An 18,219-nucleotide genomic window follows, 5' to 3' on the forward strand; every position below is an offset into this window, starting at 1 on the left:
TTTTTCTGTGATAGAGTGATCGGAACACATACATGTTTGTCACAAAAAACAGTCATAAAATTTGGTTCTTTCATAAATTTATTATGGGTCTGCTGAAAATGTCACCAAATCTGCTGGGTCAAAAATATACATACAGCAACAAAATTTGTCAATTTTGGTGATGTAGCGAGTTGTGTCAATCAAATTAGCTTCATGTCATGGCCTCTTCACTTCTTGTAAGTGATTCTGATTGACTACAGCTGTTGACTTCTCATGAGCCCATTTAAATAGGGCTCATTTGACCCAGTGATTAGACTCAGCTACAAAAGCTACAATGGGAAAGTCAAAGGAACTCAGTGTGGATCTGAAAAAGCGAATTATTGACTTGAACAAGTCAGGGAAGTCACTTGGAGCCATTTCAAAGCAGCTACAGGTCCCAAGAGCAACTGTGCAGACAATTATACGCAAGTATAAAGTGCATGGAACAGTTGTGTCACTGCCACGATCAGGAAGAAAACGCAAGCTATCACATGCTGCCGAGAGGAGATTGGTCAGGATGGTCAAGAGTCAACCAAGAATCACCAAGAAGCAGGTCTGCAAGGATTTGGAAGCTGATGGAACACAGGTGTCAGTCTCCACAGTCAAGCGTGTTTTACATCGCCATGGACTGAGAGGCTGCCGTGCAAGAAAGAAGCCCTTGCTCCAGAAAAGGCACCTTAAGACTCGGCTGAAGTTTGCTGCTGATCACATGGACAAAGATAAAACCTTCTGGAGGAAAGTTCTCTGGTCAGACGAAACAAAAATTGAGCTGTTTGGCCACAACACCCAGCAATATGTTTGGAGGAGAAAAGGTGAGGCCTTTAATCCCAGGAACACCATGCCTACTGTCAAGCATGGTGGTGGTAGTATTATGCTCTGGGGATGTTTTGCTGCCAGTGGAACTGGTTCTTTGCAGAAAGTAAATGGGATAATGAAGAAGGAGGATTACCTCCAAATTCTGCAGGAAAACTTAAAACCATCAGCCCGAAGGTTGGGTCTTGGGCGCAGTTGGGTGTTCCAAAAAGACAATGACCCAAAACACACATCAAAAGTGGTAAAGGAATGACTAAACCAGGCTAGAATTAAGGTTTTAGAATGGCCTTCCCAAAGTCCTGACTTAAACCCCATTGAGAACATGTGGACAGTGCTAAAGAAACGGGTTCATGCAAGAAAACCATCACATTTAGCTGAACTGCACCAATTCTGTCAAGAAGAGTGGTCAAACATTCGACCTGAAGCTTGCCAGGAGCTTGTGGATGGCTACCAAAAGCGCCTAGTTGACGTGAAAATGGCCAAGGGACATGTAACCAAATACTAACGTTGCTGTATGTATATTTTTGACCCAGCAGATTTGGTGACATTTTCAGCAGACCCATAATAAATTTATGAAAGAACCAAATTTTATGACTGTTTTTTGTGACAAACATGTATGTGTTCCGATCACTCTATCACAGAAAAATAAGAGTTGTAGAACTTATTGAAAACTCAAGACAGCCATAACATTATGTTTTTTTACAAGTGTATGTAAACTTTTGACCACAACTGTAAATGTGTTACTTTTGGCACAAAGCAAGCACACAAATAAGTTTAGAGTGTACACTACGTTTTGAACTTGTTTTAACCTGTTAAACATAGCTACAATATCAGTACAACAGTGCAAGATGTTGAGAGTGCCTATGCCTGCGTAAAATATGAAATATATGAAATATATAAGCATAGAGAAAGAGATCTAATTAATAAGCATGTGCTTAATGCAAGTTAAAAAAAAAAAAAACTTTAACTAAACAAACAATTTAATTAAAATAAACCTTACACCCAAGCTTAGCCTGTTTGGAAACATTTATTTATGGCCACTTGGTTTTACCTAATATGTATGTATTCAGTGTTTTGTGTTTATGATCATTTTAATAAACATCAGTATCAAGCTAATTTATCACTTTCTGTTAAAAGACTTTTCACCCTAAAATGAGCTGATTAAGTCTTGTTTGGAGATGTCTGATATTACACATGTATATATGTATATATGTGTAATAGGGGTGTGCAAAATTGTATCACACGCAATAATATCATTTTTGAACCAACATTTTTGAATATTGTGCCATATCACCCACCCTTAATTATCACTTTGCTGTTTTTAGCAAAATAAAAAATCACACTGTTCTCATTTTCCATTATATATCTACTAGAGACAGATTATATCTGTCCAGTATCATTTATTTTACTTTAATTCTGGATCTATGCAGATATATGGAGTGCATTATTATTATTATTATTATTATTATTATTATTATTATTATTATTATTATGACATTCTGGATCATTGACTTTTATTACAAATCTGATAAAATTCTTGTATTCTTTAATATCTCAATTAGGGGTGTTCCATATCATATTGTATGCAATAATATAATTAAATTTTTATTTTGTTGCAGTAGTGTGTTCTTTATTTTTATTTTTTTAATTCAATCATATCACTAAGATTATCATTATTGCGAAAATACCATGAAATATTGTGATATTATTTTAGGGCCATATCACCCACCCCTAATGTGTAATAAAGTATATCTGTCAATGTAATGCAAATATACATATTTATAACTCAAAGAGACACTAGACACCCCAGTATAAATTTATAACTTAAAAGCTAATCAAATAATTAGCTTAAGCATAACTATTGCAGATGATTCTAAAAAGCAATTATTGGCCGATACCGATATAATTTTGATAACTTACATGGATCTCTAGTCTTGCTATAGAAATGATAATAGTGCATTAGGGTCATAATAAATCATGATACTTTTACTATTGATACATCAGTACATTTAAAAGCAAATACTTCAGTTACTTAAGTGGAGGTCTAAATGGAGGACTTTTACTGGAGTATTATTTTACCTTAAGTATTTTATTTTAACTTAAGCACATGCTTCTTTGTGTGCCTTGGTCACTTTTCCTCATATAAGCTTGTGTAACTTAAGTATTATAGTTTAATAGTAGTTACTGAGCATTAAGCTTAAGTTGACAAACAAATATGGTACAAAGGTTTTAAGTTACTCTGAGGGTTCCTAGCATGTCAGTGTTTCTTTGCTGGGTCTGAATGTTGGGCTTTGTTTAGAGGAAAGACTGAGTGCAGTTACTTCTTACTGTGCTCTGCTCAGCATGGGGAGCAGCAAGCCCCAGCATGCTCTCTCTCTGTCTCTCTCTGTGTCTCTCTCTCTCTCTCTCTCTCTCTCTCTCTCTCTCTCTCTCTCTCACACACACTCTATCTATCTCTCAAGCTGGGTGGCCTGAAGAGCAACTGCTGTAGCCTTCAACCAAGCCTTCACCAACAGCTGCAGCACAGTGAACCTCACCATGCCTCCACTACAGTCTTCAGTTAGCATTAGCTTCCTTCTATATGTTACCATGCAGCTTGGTTTCACTACACAGCACTGCTGTTTAAAAGACATTCAAATGCACATTTTATGGACAAAAGTATTGGGATATCTGCTTGTTGTTCCCTTACAATGTCTGTGGCATTAAAACATAGGAGATAGTTGTACCTCAGATTGGTCAAGACTAATTTGGGTCCAGTAGTTACTTCCCTGTGTTTTGCTGGAACTGTGAGTCTAATATAGCTAAGAAATGAGTAAGAATACATTTGAACGATACAGTCTGTTTCAGTCTGTCTCTGGAGCATTGCTGTGAGGGTTTGATTGAATTTATTTAGAAAAGAGCAGCATTAATGAGGTCATGTACAGTATGTGTACATACTGTTCCCATACAATAGCTGTATTTGTTCATAGGAAACCAATACTTAAACAGCTATACTTAAAACAGTAGTTGAAGGCAGTGGCTCCAGCTGAAAATTAAGATAGGCCTCTTTTTTTACTTTAGGTATTCTGTTAACTTTAAACACAGTCAGTTAAAGAAAGTGGGTGCCCAATAGTTGGAGTTCTTAGTTGCACTAGAGTTAAAAGACTAATGTGGCTAAGAAGTGTTTAAGCGTTTGGTTTACAACAAGTAATATACTTTTTATGGATCTCAATGTAGCGAGAAGAGCCAACTACTGTAAATGAGCTGGTATCTGGACCATATTTTTTGTAATTTTAAATACTATATTTAATTTTAAAAACAAAGAATTGATGTGTAATTAATAGTTTAATTACATTAAAAGATTGGTTATAGACAGTTTTTCATCATTAGTGGCTGTGTTTAAACTCCTACTGCTATGACAGTTTTCCTAATAGTTGCAATATATCATAATACATAGAATGGTAACCCCTGTTTCCCTGTGTTTTATATATATATATATATATATATATATATATATATATATATATATATATATATATATATTGCCAAGTTTCTGCCAATACTAAGCCATACTTTGTGTTTATTTGCAGAAAATGAGAAAAAAAATGCAGAGCTTTCAGACCTCAAATAATGCAAAGAAAACAAGTTCATATTCATAAATTGTTAAGAGTTCAGAAATCTGTATTTGGTGGAATAACCCTGGTTTTTAATCAAAGTTTTCATGCATCTTGGCATCTCCACCAGTCTTACACACTGCTTTTGGATAACTTAAAAAAAATCAAGCAGTTCAGTTTGGTTTGATGGCTTGTGATCATCCATCTTCCTCTTGATTATATTCCAGAGGTTTTCAATTTGGTAAAATAAAAAAAAACTTTTTAGGTGGTCTCTTATTTTTTTTCTAGAGCTGTATATTGAATTGTAACCCCTGTTTCATGGTGTGTCTGTATCATTCCCTAATATAAAATGTATTGAACACAGTTTAAGTCCAGTGTTGGCTGCTAATGTGTGGTGCTGTGCTCCAGTGGACAGCAGTGGCTTTGTAAGCGAAGGCACTGGGGGAAAAAGTGACCATGCTGGGCAAGCCAGACTAAGGCCCAGGATGACAGCCAACTAACATGAGCACACACATACACACACTCTAACTCTCTCTCTCTCTCTCTCTCTCTCTCTCTCTCTCTCACACACACACACACACACACACACACATGTACAGACACTGCATGGCTTCCCCTTGAGCACTTTTATAACTTCTGAAACAACCAGAAAAGTAAAAACATCATATCTAAATGGTCTTTTCTCTCTTTTCACGATCCCTCTCTTTTTTCTTTCTCTTTCTCTTTCCTTAGAAGGAGTCCCAGGCCGGCATTCTTCTATACTTACACAGATGGTGAGTGCTCCTGCCCCCATTCTCCTCCTCCTCCTCCTCCTCCCAGAGAGATTCTTCAGTCTTTAAAGAACCAGTGATGAGTCCTCAGCCCCTCACCCTCCTCACACAGCTCTCCAACACATTCCACAGTAATAATAAAGCCTCCAAAACGAGTCCAGTATGTTCAGTCCATCGCTCCTCCAGTCCCAGTCCAGACCCAGTGCGGAAGTCTCAGCCAGCCTGGAGTCAGACTGGGGGAAGTGGAATCCCTCTGGTCAGCCTCCTTCACTCCAAACCTCTACACAGATTAGAGAGCCTCCTATTGAAATCTGAGCCCTGCTCTGTGATTGGGCAGCTGTTTGGGTCATGTGACCACCTGGGCTGAAACTTTGGAAGGCATGGGGGTGTAAGGCATGTTAAAACTGAAGAAGACTCTTTAAAGGCCTGCTGCAGTCACAGTAAAGGGAAAAGGTGTAACTAATAAATCAAGCTTTCCTTTCTAGTCTGGATTCTTTAAATTGGTATTTATTTGCATCAAACATTTAACAGACCAAATATGTGGAAAAAGTTTTTAGTCCATGTGAAAGTTAGTATTAATAAAATAAAAAGCTGTCTTCAAACTATGAAGAAAAACATGGATTACTTTAGTAAACAAAAAAGTGTTAAACAAACCCTGAATATTTTTTATATTTTAGGTTCTTAAAAATAGCACCTCTTGCTTAGATTAGACAGTTGTGCACATCTTGGCTGTATTTTCTCAGTCGGTTTTATGAAGTAGAGTCACCTGGAAATCAGGCTTTCAGTTAACAGCTGTGCTGAACTCATCAAGAGTTAATTACTGGAACTTCTTGTCTCTTAATGTAAAGTTTGAGAGCATCAGTTGTAAAGTAGTGAAGAGGTAGAGTTACAGGTATACAGTGAATAGCTCTATTTGAGTAATGTTCTAATCCATATTATAAAAAAGCAAGAACTACCCAACTAAGTAAATAGAAAATACTTTAAGAAATGAAGGTCAGTCAATCTGAAACATTTTAAAACTTTAAAATTATCCTTACTTTTAAGTTAATACATGATTTCTTATGTGTTCCTTCATAGCCGAATGGATGTCATTATTATTTTAGATTTAATTCAAGTTACAAATAATAGAAATTAAAACATCGAATTAGAAGGTGTGTCGAAACTTTTGACTGGTACTGTATACTGTATATACGGTCATATGTTACTAATAGCATGCATACAGTAATCATTTTGGTGGGGTGCTTTCAAAGGCATTACCTGATAAAGCAGGTTTATTTTTCTGGAACAACTTTAAATTAACGTTTTATTATAAAAAATATATATTTACAGTTTACAGTTATTTCATTGTAATTTTGGTGTAATAATAAAAAAAAACTCTTTTTTTTATTATTACAATATCAGCAACCAACATGTTACAATTACTTTTTTCCAATTTTGATTATATGACTATACCTACCACACATCATCTCCCCATTTCTTTGATTTTACCAAATTAAAAATCTCTGGAATATAATCAGGAGAAAGATGGATGATCACAAGCCATCAAACCAAGCTGAACTGCTTGAATTTTGCATCAGGAGTGGCATCAAGTTATCCAAAAGCAGCGTGTAAGACTGGTGGAGGAGAACATGCCAAGATGCATGAAAACTGTGATTAAAAACAGGGTTATTCCACCAAATATTGATTTCTGAACTCTTAAAAGTCTGAAAGAGCTGCATCTGTTTTGTTATTTCAGTCATTTCTTATTTTCTGCAAATAAATGCTCTAAATAAAAATATTTTTGGGGGGATTTGGAAGAAATGTTGTCTGTAGTTTATAGAATAAAACAACAATGTTCATTTTACTCAAACATAAACCTATAAATAGCAAAATCAGAGAAACTGATTAATAAACTGAAGTGGTCACTTTTTTTTGCAGAGCTGTATAAATCAGTTAAACAGACAGTAAGTGCTGTTCCTAAAGGAGACAGTGGGCATTTATTTACTACTACAGTAAAGGGCCTACTTTGTACACTCTCTTTTAAACTGGGGGCCTCAGTCATTCTGGGTTTCTGACCACAAACAGGCCTCACTCAGTCTTTATGTAACTCTGCATGATTATGAGGGGTGGTGGCAGCTTACACAACAGTGTGAGACCCTGTGAGACTGAGCAGGCCTGACACTCCTTTTCATCTGCAGTTATTTCTCACAGTCACGTCTGATATCACTGCTGTCAACACAAACCTTCCATCAACAGTACTGACACTTCCTGTTTTTCACTCACTGAAAGATGACTGAATTGGAGCAGCTCTAAACAGCATGCTGTATTCTCACAGATCACAGCTCAGGAACTCTTCGTGTTCTGGTTTGGTAAACAAATATCATTCTATTATCTACATTTTGTCAATTGTTTCTCCAAAAACAAGATGTCCTATATCGAAACTTTTCACTGCATAACTGTCAAACCTCTTTATTTAAACCTGGAGTGTGTTTCCCAAAATCCTTATATAACTAAATAACCTAAACCAGCCATTATTCTGAAAGTACTTTTTTAAAGTGGCTTCTGTTTACAGTTCAGCACCTTAAACACCATAGACCACCAATTCATAATTTCCATAGTTGATTCTATATTATATTATATTATATTATATTATATTATATTATATTATATTATATTATATTATATTATATTGCCAACATTTTGTCTGTAGCTTGTAGCCTAATTGGGCATATTTTAATTGACTAATCAAACCCAGGCATAAATCATTAAAATTGATTGGCAATAGTGGTGGTCTTGGCATTAATGCTACAATGAATGCAATCAATGAATTCCACTATGTGCGATTTGTTGTATCTAATGGTGTGATAGGAGACTGAACCTAAAAAAATCACACAGTTGAAAGAATTCTGCATGGAGAAGTAGAAAATCTTCCTGCCCGTTAATGTCAGAGGCTGGTATCTCTTTCAGTATTGTTAAAATGAAGATCAAAGTTCCATAAATGTCCATAAATTTGTTAAAAAGACAATTATATTTTTGACATACAGTAAGTGTATAGTCATTTAAGTCTCATAGCCGGCACAAATCTGCTGCATGTCTCATAGGGCACTATGTGAGGGGGATGCTACCAGGATCAGACTACCTGTGAAACAACCACAGGAGCTGAATTTAGAGACAGCACACCTGATATAACCACATAAATAATAATATTAAAGACATTTATAGATTTATGGTTCTCTATTTAGAAATAGCCAGACTTAGTCTATAGGTGCTACCTCAGATCTCAGTTCTCAGATCTGTTTAATTGACTCATGGCAACGAAAGAGTTAACATGAATATATTTCTCGAAAAATACATCAAAAGGCATCCTATGGCTGTGTTTAAATTCAGCTCAGAACAACAGATGTAGTCTAACATCATTACTCACCATCAACCTGTCTCACTAACTGAGCCCCGGAGGCATACAAATGAGCCAGATTGCTGCGCTGGCCATAAAAATATGATGGAAGAAGATTCAGCTATTCTATATGGACATTAAATATGCCTGTGTAGTAAGTGTGCCCCAAAAAGATGAAGCTTCTTATGCACTCTATTGTCTTAAGGTACAAAAAGAGATTCAAGTAGATCAGCAGTACTAGAAATACTTAAATAAGCCATTCTGACTCCAACAATTATAACATGCACTGAGATCGCAATTTTTCTATATTCTGGTGGCAAATGTGAACATTACCTGAAGCTGCTGGCCTGTATTTTCATGGTTTTATGCCGTACACTGCTTTTTCACAATTGGCTGACAAAATTATTGCATAATTGAGTAGGTATTTCAATACAGGTGTTCCAAATAAAGTACCGTATTGTTCATACATAAAGTGGACCAACTTATTAGGTGCAAATTATTATATTATTAAGGAACACTAGTCAGGAAAAACAGTGTTGCCATGTTACCTTTCTAATGGGAAGCTAAGGGGAAGCACCTAAGTAAACAAAACTGTAATTCGTAAAAAGAAAAAACACTATCTTTTAAAGTCGAAGGAGCGCTGTATGTTAATCTACACAGATTTCTCTCCTGAAAACTGTTTATTTGGGCAAGTAAAACGCTTACGTTTATTTACAGTAAGCTAAGATTTCTAATAATTTAAGGCAGTTAGCAGCCCTTAGCGCTAGTAAACCCCACCCGATAGCTCCGGTAAGTGTGTTCCGGTAAGCCAGGGCGCTATCAGCTAGCGATTCGTCCCACATAACTTTTTTTAACACGGAAAATGTGCAGACTACAGTACAATATACTCACCCCTGAATGGTGAAAGAGCTAGCGCTGTGGTCAGTGCCTAATGCTAATACTGCTCCAGCCTTAGTGCTGGAGAAACTTCTCTGAAACTTCTGTATGAAGCTGTACTTCAGCGGAGTGGCTTTACTGCTCCTTACAACCTGGCTGGTATGACTGGTACTTAACCCTTGTGTGGTGTTCATATTTTTGTTACTTGTTTACTTTGTTACTTGTATTTAATTCAGCAAAATTAAGCAATTTTATATTAAAATGCTTTACACATGCTTGCTTCACCTAAATTGCAAGCAATATAAACAGCTTATGGTTAATATTTGCTCTTTAACTTTCTTATGTTACATTTCTTTTAAAAAGTGCTACTCTTTTTTTATTAGTTTTTTAATAAAATGTAAAAGAAAATGAATTTAACTCATGAGTAGAAAATTTGTTTAGTTTCAAATTTACAAATGAAGCAATGTTTATTAGCCCTTGGCCAAACATACTGTATGTAATATAAATGTGTGTGTGTGTGGGGGGGGGGGAGTTTGAGTTAGAAAAATATTTTTTTGTATCATTTGATGAAAAATGAAAACGGGTCCCACAGACCCGAACACCCGCAAGGGTTAAAGTATTTTAAGTGTGCCTTATACCGCAAAAAAAATGACATATAGGACAGCATGTAGTATATACAGTAGCAGTATATACAGGGTCACCTGCTCAATCATTTCTTCGTTTCTTCTGAAATGAAAGGCATTAAAAAACAATGTATCCCACTTTTGTTGAAGTAACTGTCTCTACTGTCTAAGGAAGGCTTTTTTACTAGATATACTGGTAACACTTTACAATAAGGGTCACAATTAACAGCACTTACAATAGTAATAAGCATTGATAAACGTTTCAGTAATATCTCAACTAATTATTAATTAACACTCGTTAACTCGTGAACTGAGACATTAGTTTAAAAATGTCAGTTTATAATTATGTAATAATAAAGTAATAATACATTTTAAGTCTGTTTTTTTACATTTTAAATACTGTTAATTAATGTACGGCACCCTTATTGTAAAGTTTTTGTTTAAAATTTTTGTTTAATTGCTGTGAGGATTTGTTTGCATTCAGTAGCAAGAGCATTAATGAGGTTCATAAGGAGTGTTAAATGAGTGTTTTTCAATGTGCTTAGTTGACAGTTTCTTGTCGTGTCATTTCTGAAGACCTTCTCTGACCTTTCTCGTCTCCCCAGCCAGTGGCGTAGCAGAAGTGCCCGGCGGGCATCAGTGCCTCCGTTGTGGGCAGAGACACAAAGCGTCTATAGTCTACTAGTCATGTGTTTTTTCCCCACTATTTAATACAATTTAAGTTTTTTTGTGTGAGCTGTCCAACCGAACTTTAAAAACATATTAAAAGTGTGATAAAAATATAGATTTAACATCACAAATTATATTGAGGAATGTACATAAACAGGAAAAAAACAAAAGCAAGTTATCCCATTGCAAGCATTAGCTATTAATGCACTAAGGTAAAACATTTAAAGTAAAGTTTTAACACATAAAAGGTTCATTAGCACAGTTTTACTTGTATGAGCAACACAAAATTAATGTTTTAGTGCCAGTCATCTTTTTTTAATTCTTTATTTTAAGAGACTATCATATCTTAGCATATCATTGCTGTCCAATGAAAAACAAGTATCTCTTTTTGTCGATTTTTAGATTACTTCATAATTTTTTTGATGAACGGCCCAATAGAAATACTTCAAAATCATTGACTTACATTGAAAGTTTCAAAGGTTTTTTCTCTCTCCTGTAAAGTTGCTGTTTTGGAGATACTTGTTTTTTATTGGACAGCTACATTATACACAATTAATTTTAATCCAAAATCAATTTTGTCCCTTAGAACATTTTTCCTACATTTATAATAACAGCAGGAAAAACAAAAATTACCCATTTCAACCATGGCTTGACAAATCTTTTCATTTGCAAACGGAATGAAATGGAAATTTTTTCCATAGTATAAATTTCATTCGCTAGATCAATCCAATTGTCTCTTAAAGAAGGTTTATGAGAAAAACAACTTTTTTTTAGCAGCAGATATCAAAACCCCAAACAAATATTTATCTGGCCCTTCCCACACCCATACCCCAGGTACATAATCTCAAATTGAAAAGGTATTTATGTGCTAAATATATTTCCTTCAATGCTTTATCCACATAAACTCTATATAGATATACAGGCTCCTAGAACATATTTAAAAGTAAAAGTATAATTTTATCATAAAAAGCACAGAGAGTGTCAGTCCTGACCAGTCAGTCTGCCTGCTCACGTGACACTACTGCGTTCACGCTCGCCAAACTTCTGATTGCTCACACCTGGACTGCCTTGTATAGATACCTCCTTGCTTCCTTTGTTCCCTTTAGCTTGCTAGCTCCTCTAATAAGTGTTTCTTTTCCTTGTTTTTCCGTGTTAATCACCTCTTTTTTGTATCTTTAGACTACCCTTTTTTGCCTTGCCCTCTTCCTTTTGGATTTACCGTGAATGACCCTTTTGCCTGCTTACTCTGGTATGTTGTTTTTTATCGCTGCCATTTTGATACTGACCCTGCCTGTCTCTGACTACCTCTTTAAGCCTTTTCCCTGTGTAATAAATTGTTTGGTATCTGTGTTTGCCTGTCCTCGGTTTGGCCCGTTTGACAGAGAGAGAGAGAGAGCAACAAAATGTGAGGAGAGGGGCATTTTCTTCCCGTAACCCAACACAGACTCCATCCAAACAATTAAATCTGTATGCAAATGACATGTAAATCAATAGGATCTGAATCAGTTGGATGGAATCTATCAATATTACTATGTTAAATAATATTTAATAATATAGTGTCCAGATTGTTGTCCAGCTCAGAAGACGTGATCAGCTTCAGCCAGTCTGATCTTCAGGGTGTTGTTCAGCTCTGTGTCCTTCATGAATAAATTAACCAGTCTTTGTGTATCAAACAGTCCTTAAGTGTCGTAAAGTCTCTGAGAAGGTAAAAAAAGGGGATAGAAAGCTTTCCTGGCCAGATGTATTGGTCCCAGAAGAGAAGAACTTTAGTGAAGCTTCTCTGTCACTCAGCATCACGTTCTCTTCACAGCTCTCGCTGTTAATAAACTCACTTTGAGCTTCCTGATTCCTGAAAAATGTACAAACACCCTCCAAGGCCTTGTGTCTTTGTGACACAGTTAAAAAGAGAGTAAAGATTATAAAGCTAAATTACAGTATTAACTAAACAATTAAGAGGAAGAGTGTGAGGGTGTGGTTATCTCTGCTCACACCCTTTATTTGAGTGGCAGAGGGGCTGAAGTTGGAACAACGTTGGGATCGGTGGTCCAGTATCCACGGAAGCCCTTCCTCTGGCCTGTGGCGTTGGTGCGGAAGCGGATGATGGCTTTGTCTCCGGTGATGTTCAGACTCGGTGGCACATTTCCACAGAACTGACCTGCAGAACAACCAAAAAATCAAGGAATTTACAAAGTGCAGATCAACTTTTTACCAGCAGATGGTGATGGAGCTCAGATTCTGTAGGTTTCAGGCATTGCTTTAGAGGTTGGGTCATTTTTCTGGGTGAATATCTGTTATTTAGCTTTGGGAAATGAGACTGGGTCGTTATTTATCATAAATAACTGTTATAAATTATTATTAGCTACTACTCTGTAAACCCATAAGTTGTTTAAACACAAATAATTTAAGTCTGTTTTACATACAATTGGATATTTCTAAACTATACTCAACTATTTTGAGTTAGTTGAACATTTTTGGGCACATATACATTTAAACTGAGATCTTTGAGTTGAACCAACTTATTATAACTGAGTTTAGTCTGTTGCCATTAACAGCTTCTTTTCCATTGGCTTCTGTCACAATCTATTTGCATACTGAGTGTGTCCAACAGTTTCTGACACTCACCATTAGTGTGTAGTGATTCCCCCTACACACTGTTGTAATAAATTGATGTTCTAAGTTATGCAAAGGTTGGGGTTTTATTACCCATAATTAACTTTTTTAAGGCAACCGGTTTCCTCAAATTTAAGTAAGTAAATTCAACTTATTCGGGGATTACAGTGTATGAAGCAAACAGGTTACACCTTTTTATGTGAAAAACAAACAAACTACAGATTGTCTTCATTAATATTTAAGTGTACAGTGTACATACTGTCTATATACAAAAAATACAATAAATATAATGACATCACTTATATTTACTAGGGATGCACTGGATATTCAGCAATGAAAATTATGATAAAAAAATGCACTTACATTATTCAGATAAATAACTGAAAAGGCAAAATAATTTATGCTGAACAAGCACTAATTTGTTTTAAATCATATTGAGCTTTGTTGGTATGTCTGCTGGGATGTTAAAATGTTAAGTGTTGAATATTTTTCTAATTCAGTTTTACTTTTGTAACTGCTTTATAAAATACATTTAGGCTGTTTAATTCATGTAGTGGTGAAAAGAAGTGGCAAAACTGATGAAAAACTGCAAAAAAAGTCCTGTTTTTTATTTGCTATTTTGGTTAAATGTTTCATTTTATTTGGTTTCCGTCAAAAATGTTAATTTTAGTGCATCTATACTATTTACACAGACTGTATGCAGTTATTATTGTCACTAAATGCACACAGTTACACAATTCTAGTTATGAATAGCATAATTCTGTGTACATTTGGTGTAAGTAGTGTGTAGTAATGTGACTGTGTACGGTTACTGTAAATAGAAGGAGCCAATGTCAATATGTTGGGTAGTTATTAAATAGAGTGGATTGTCTCACATACAGACTTTTAGATTTTAAAGAGCCTCTAAACACTAAATCATATTTTTCTCATTAACAGCTGAAGTGTATTTCTTTGAAATTTCTGAAATTTCCTAACCTTTAAAAACGCTTTTATTGTGGTAATTTCTGGCTCTGCAGCGCCTTCTCAGGTTCAACTGTGTTATAGGCGAGGATGATGCAGATCAGACAATCAATAATACCGCCCCCCTGCTGACGACGTCCAACCATTTGCGTCTCACTGCTATCAGAGGCACACTGCTTCTGCTGCAGCTCAGCCAATCAGCTCTCCCTCCTGCCCTGCCTCTAAACCCATACATCACCCAGTGCTCCTCCCAAACTACCCCTCCCTTTTTTTTTTTTTTTTCAAATTTGAGCTGAGGATGAAGTCAGCAAAAATCAGAGGGTTTAGTTTTCTTTTAATGGATTTAACTGGCATTTCAGACAACAGCTAATTAGCCTCAGTCTCATAGATTTGTAACTGTTCTTTAGTAGCAAGAACAATTCTGATTCTGATTTTGCTTCCGGTTGCCTGGATTTTTTTCTTTCAGTCCGTATTGAACATTAATTTCACTAATATTCACTACAGTAAATTTGGCCTAAAAACTACTAATTTCTCTCATTAGTATAATAAGTATCTGCTCCTACCTTGAGAAACTCCAGCAGCATCAAAGACCTCCACAAAGTCCACACATTTGCCCAGGAGGTTGACCGCCTGCACTTCAAAGTGAGTGAAGACGATGTGGAGGCTCGTGGCCGAGGGGCTGGACACGGTCCAGGTGCACACAGCTTGATTAGGATAATTATTTGGCCAGTTTGGTGACTGGAGCTCTCCCTGCTGACCGGTGAATTCTCCACCACATCCAACAACATCTGTATAATGAAGAGAAACAGGGGTTATGAAAAAAGGAGGATTGTCTAAAAATCATTTACAGTTTATAAGGAAACTATTCGAACACTTCATGTATTCAACTTTGATTCCTTTTTATTATTTTGTTTTTATGATGCGATTTGTGAACATTTACATCAATATGAAGCTATTTACTAGCTACCAGTTTCGTATTCATGTCTTCAGTTATATATGAAATAACATACATGGTACCACTTTAAAATAAGACTACCCTTATAAAGGGTTTATACATGGTTTATAAATAAGTTTATTTATTTTATTTTTTTTTTCAAATGCTTATTAATGGGTTTTAAAGTATTGGCAAACTAAGTAATAACTAATTTATGACCACTCATAAAGCCTTTATAAAGGTAGTCTTATTTTAAAATGTTACCACATAAACAGTACAGATTTAACTACTCATCAATCTTACTATGTCTTATTCAATTTTCATAGATTAATAATGTTGTCACTTTAAAAGGATTCGTAAAATATACTGATTTATGGTCAATATAAATCTTTTTATAGTAATTATAATGATTTTTTTTTATATTAACCAGAAAAATTATAATGTTTTCAAGTAAAAAGCAAAGGTAGGAAAACCTTGTCAATGATTTTCTACATACTTTAAAATAAATAGAATATTCCTATATTCCTATAATAGATCCTGAATACTATTATTTCATATTAAACTAATAATAAAATGACATAAGGCCTTACTTTAGTGCACCGTGCAGCTTGATTTAGGTTGTGTTGGTATGTCTTTGCTATTGTAACAACGGGAAAAGTACACCTTGTGCAGCTCGAAATGCTTAAAAAGGCATGAACTAACTCTGTTAAATATTCATAGATTTGTTTTGGGCGTAACATGAAATAAACCAATCAGCGTGTCACTTGTCATTTAAGAGTCAGGTATGCTCTGACTTTGGCGGATTGCTATTTTAACAGCGCAGCTACCTGAACGTGTCCAACGCTTCTCAGCAGAGAAAACTGACAAAAGTAATATGAGAATGACATATAAATTGAGTTGGCTCTGTGCACTGCTTCATGTATAACAAACAGGGGTATATGCGCAGTGTTCACGCAATTCACTGCCAAGATAGCAATGAACGTCTGACTGCTGACATCTGTCCAGGTTAATTTCAGTCAGTGGAGCACCTGTGTTTTCCGTTGCCAAGATAGAAATACACCTGAAATTTACCTGAACACACTTTACTTCCAGACCACCACGTCCATCAGGGTAGATATATGCGTAGACATATTGAAAAGCTATGCTGACAGAAAGGACTCAGGAAGGTGTAAAAAATAAACTGTTGGCTGGGTGTGAGATACCAATGAGCATCGCCACATGCCTTGTACAGGGTGTACGATAAGGCCCATTATCCTGTGTTTCGATTACAGAAAAGCAAAAGAGTGATTCTGTCTGGGTGTGACTCACTGCTGATGTCTGCTGGGTTTATAGCTCTCCATGTGACGTTGAAGCCGGTGTCCACCACCTTGTCATTGGAGGAGAACTGAACAGTGAGGGATTCACCAGCTGAAACCAGGTCTGCTGGAGGGGAGGTGCTGCAGTGAGTGCCTAAAGGGAGAAACAACACAAAATATACACAATACCATCATTATATTAGAGCCAAACACACACATACTGTACATTAATACATGCATGTATTATAAGTTATTCATAAATTCTGATTTATTCTGATAGTTTGGGTACTACACTATATGGACAAAAGTAAGGGTATTTGCACTGATTTTGTTATAGCAAAAAAGCGACAGTCAGTACTGCCTAGGGAATCATTTCTACTATACACTGTAAACCCAGAAGTTGTTTAAACTCAAATGATTTAAGTTTGTTTTCCATAAAATTGTATATTTCTAAACATTACTCAAGTATTTTGAGTTAGCTGAACGTTTGTGGGCACATAAACATTCAAACTGAGATCTTTGAGTTTTTCTGTTGCCATTAACAGCTTCTTTTCTATTGGCTTCTGTCACAATCTATTTGCATACTGGGTGTGTCCAACAGTTTGTTACACTCCCCATCATTGTAGTGATTCCCCCTGGGCTACCTTACAAATAAATCAACTTCTTTTTTTGTTGTAATAATTTGATGTTTTAATTTATGCTAACTCAAGTTTTGGTTGCTTAAGTCCTGGTTGCTTAAAAAAAATTCCAAACTGGCTGCCATAAAAAAAGTAAAGCCAACTCAACTTATTAGGTCTTATATAAAAAAGTTAAATCCAATTTATTCCTCATTACTTAAAAAAAATAGGAAAACTGCTGACTTAAAAAGTTAAGTAAACTTAACTTACAGTATAACAAAAATAAAGAGTTACATCAAGTTATGCTAACTTAAGTTTGTATTTCCCATTACTTATCTTTTTTAAGGCAACCGGTTTCCTCAAATGTTTTAAGTAAATTCAACTTATACAGGCTTACAGTGTAGAATTTGGAGCATTGGATGTGAGGATTTGATTGCAGTCATTGACAACAGCTTTTCTTCTAGGTTTTAGGATGTTCATTTGATGATCACCTGACCACCTCATCTCATTCTCATCATTCCAAAAACACGGTTCAAGTGTTCCAAAGCTCAGTTCTCGATAGGTTCATGCTTCTCTGTTCCAAAGAGTTCTATTCTATTAGCAATACTTCTCTACAGGGACTAGACAAGCTGTGTAAAACTGTGTTGCTTTTAATAGCTAACTGAATTCAAGTTCTTTATACAGCAGTTCTGAAAGCTGACCTACCCAGAGATCCAACTCGGTCTGAGATAGAGACTTTGTCGTTGAGGCACAGCTGGCTCTCCTCCAGAGAGAACGTGGGGAAGTGGAGATGCACACGCATTCCTGCAGGAACGATGATGTTCCACTGACAGCGGGCGAGGTTCTCGTAGCTCTGAGGGTTATTCATAGACGAGAAACTACCAGCAGAACCAATGAGCTCTTTCTGACCACCACAGCCAGAACCTGAGAGAGAGAAAGAGAGAGAGAGAGAGAGAGAGAGAGTGATACAGAGGGAGGAAATTGGAAAGAAACAAAGAAAAAGAAATACATGAGCTGCTGTGGCTATTCAGCTCATGTATTTCTGTGTTGTATGTTCAGTGTTTTGTC

General features: G+C 35.9%; 2 protein-coding genes across 2 annotated transcripts in view; both read right to left on the reverse strand.

Annotated features, from left to right (window-relative positions):
- The window catches only part of fam13a (family with sequence similarity 13 member A), a 132,289-nt gene extending 126,881 nt beyond the window's left edge, over positions 1-5,408 (reverse strand). The window contains exon 1 of the mRNA XM_022684489.2: positions 5,191-5,408. Coding sequence (XP_022540210.2) covers positions 5,191-5,217 — 27 coding nt within the window. The 5' untranslated portion in view covers positions 5,218-5,408. The remainder of the gene's footprint in view (positions 1-5,190) is intronic.
- A 5,635-nt stretch (positions 5,409-11,043) lies between these two features.
- The window catches only part of zgc:154142 (CUB and Tryp_SPc domain-containing protein), a 64,977-nt gene continuing 57,801 nt past the window's right edge, over positions 11,044-18,219 (reverse strand). The window contains exons 17-20 of the mRNA XM_022684685.2: positions 17,857-18,075; positions 16,548-16,688; positions 14,869-15,093; positions 11,044-12,890 (exon numbers count right to left, since the gene is read on the reverse strand). Of these exons, the coding sequence (XP_022540406.2) occupies positions 12,730-12,890; positions 14,869-15,093; positions 16,548-16,688; positions 17,857-18,075 (746 nt within the window). The 3' untranslated portion in view covers positions 11,044-12,729. The remainder of the gene's footprint in view (positions 12,891-14,868; positions 15,094-16,547; positions 16,689-17,856; positions 18,076-18,219) is intronic.

The sequence above is a fragment of the Astyanax mexicanus genome, chromosome 7, assembly GCF_023375975.1.
Source record: "Astyanax mexicanus isolate ESR-SI-001 chromosome 7, AstMex3_surface, whole genome shotgun sequence".
Classification (NCBI taxonomy): Eukaryota; Metazoa; Chordata; class Actinopteri; order Characiformes; family Acestrorhamphidae; genus Astyanax; species Astyanax mexicanus.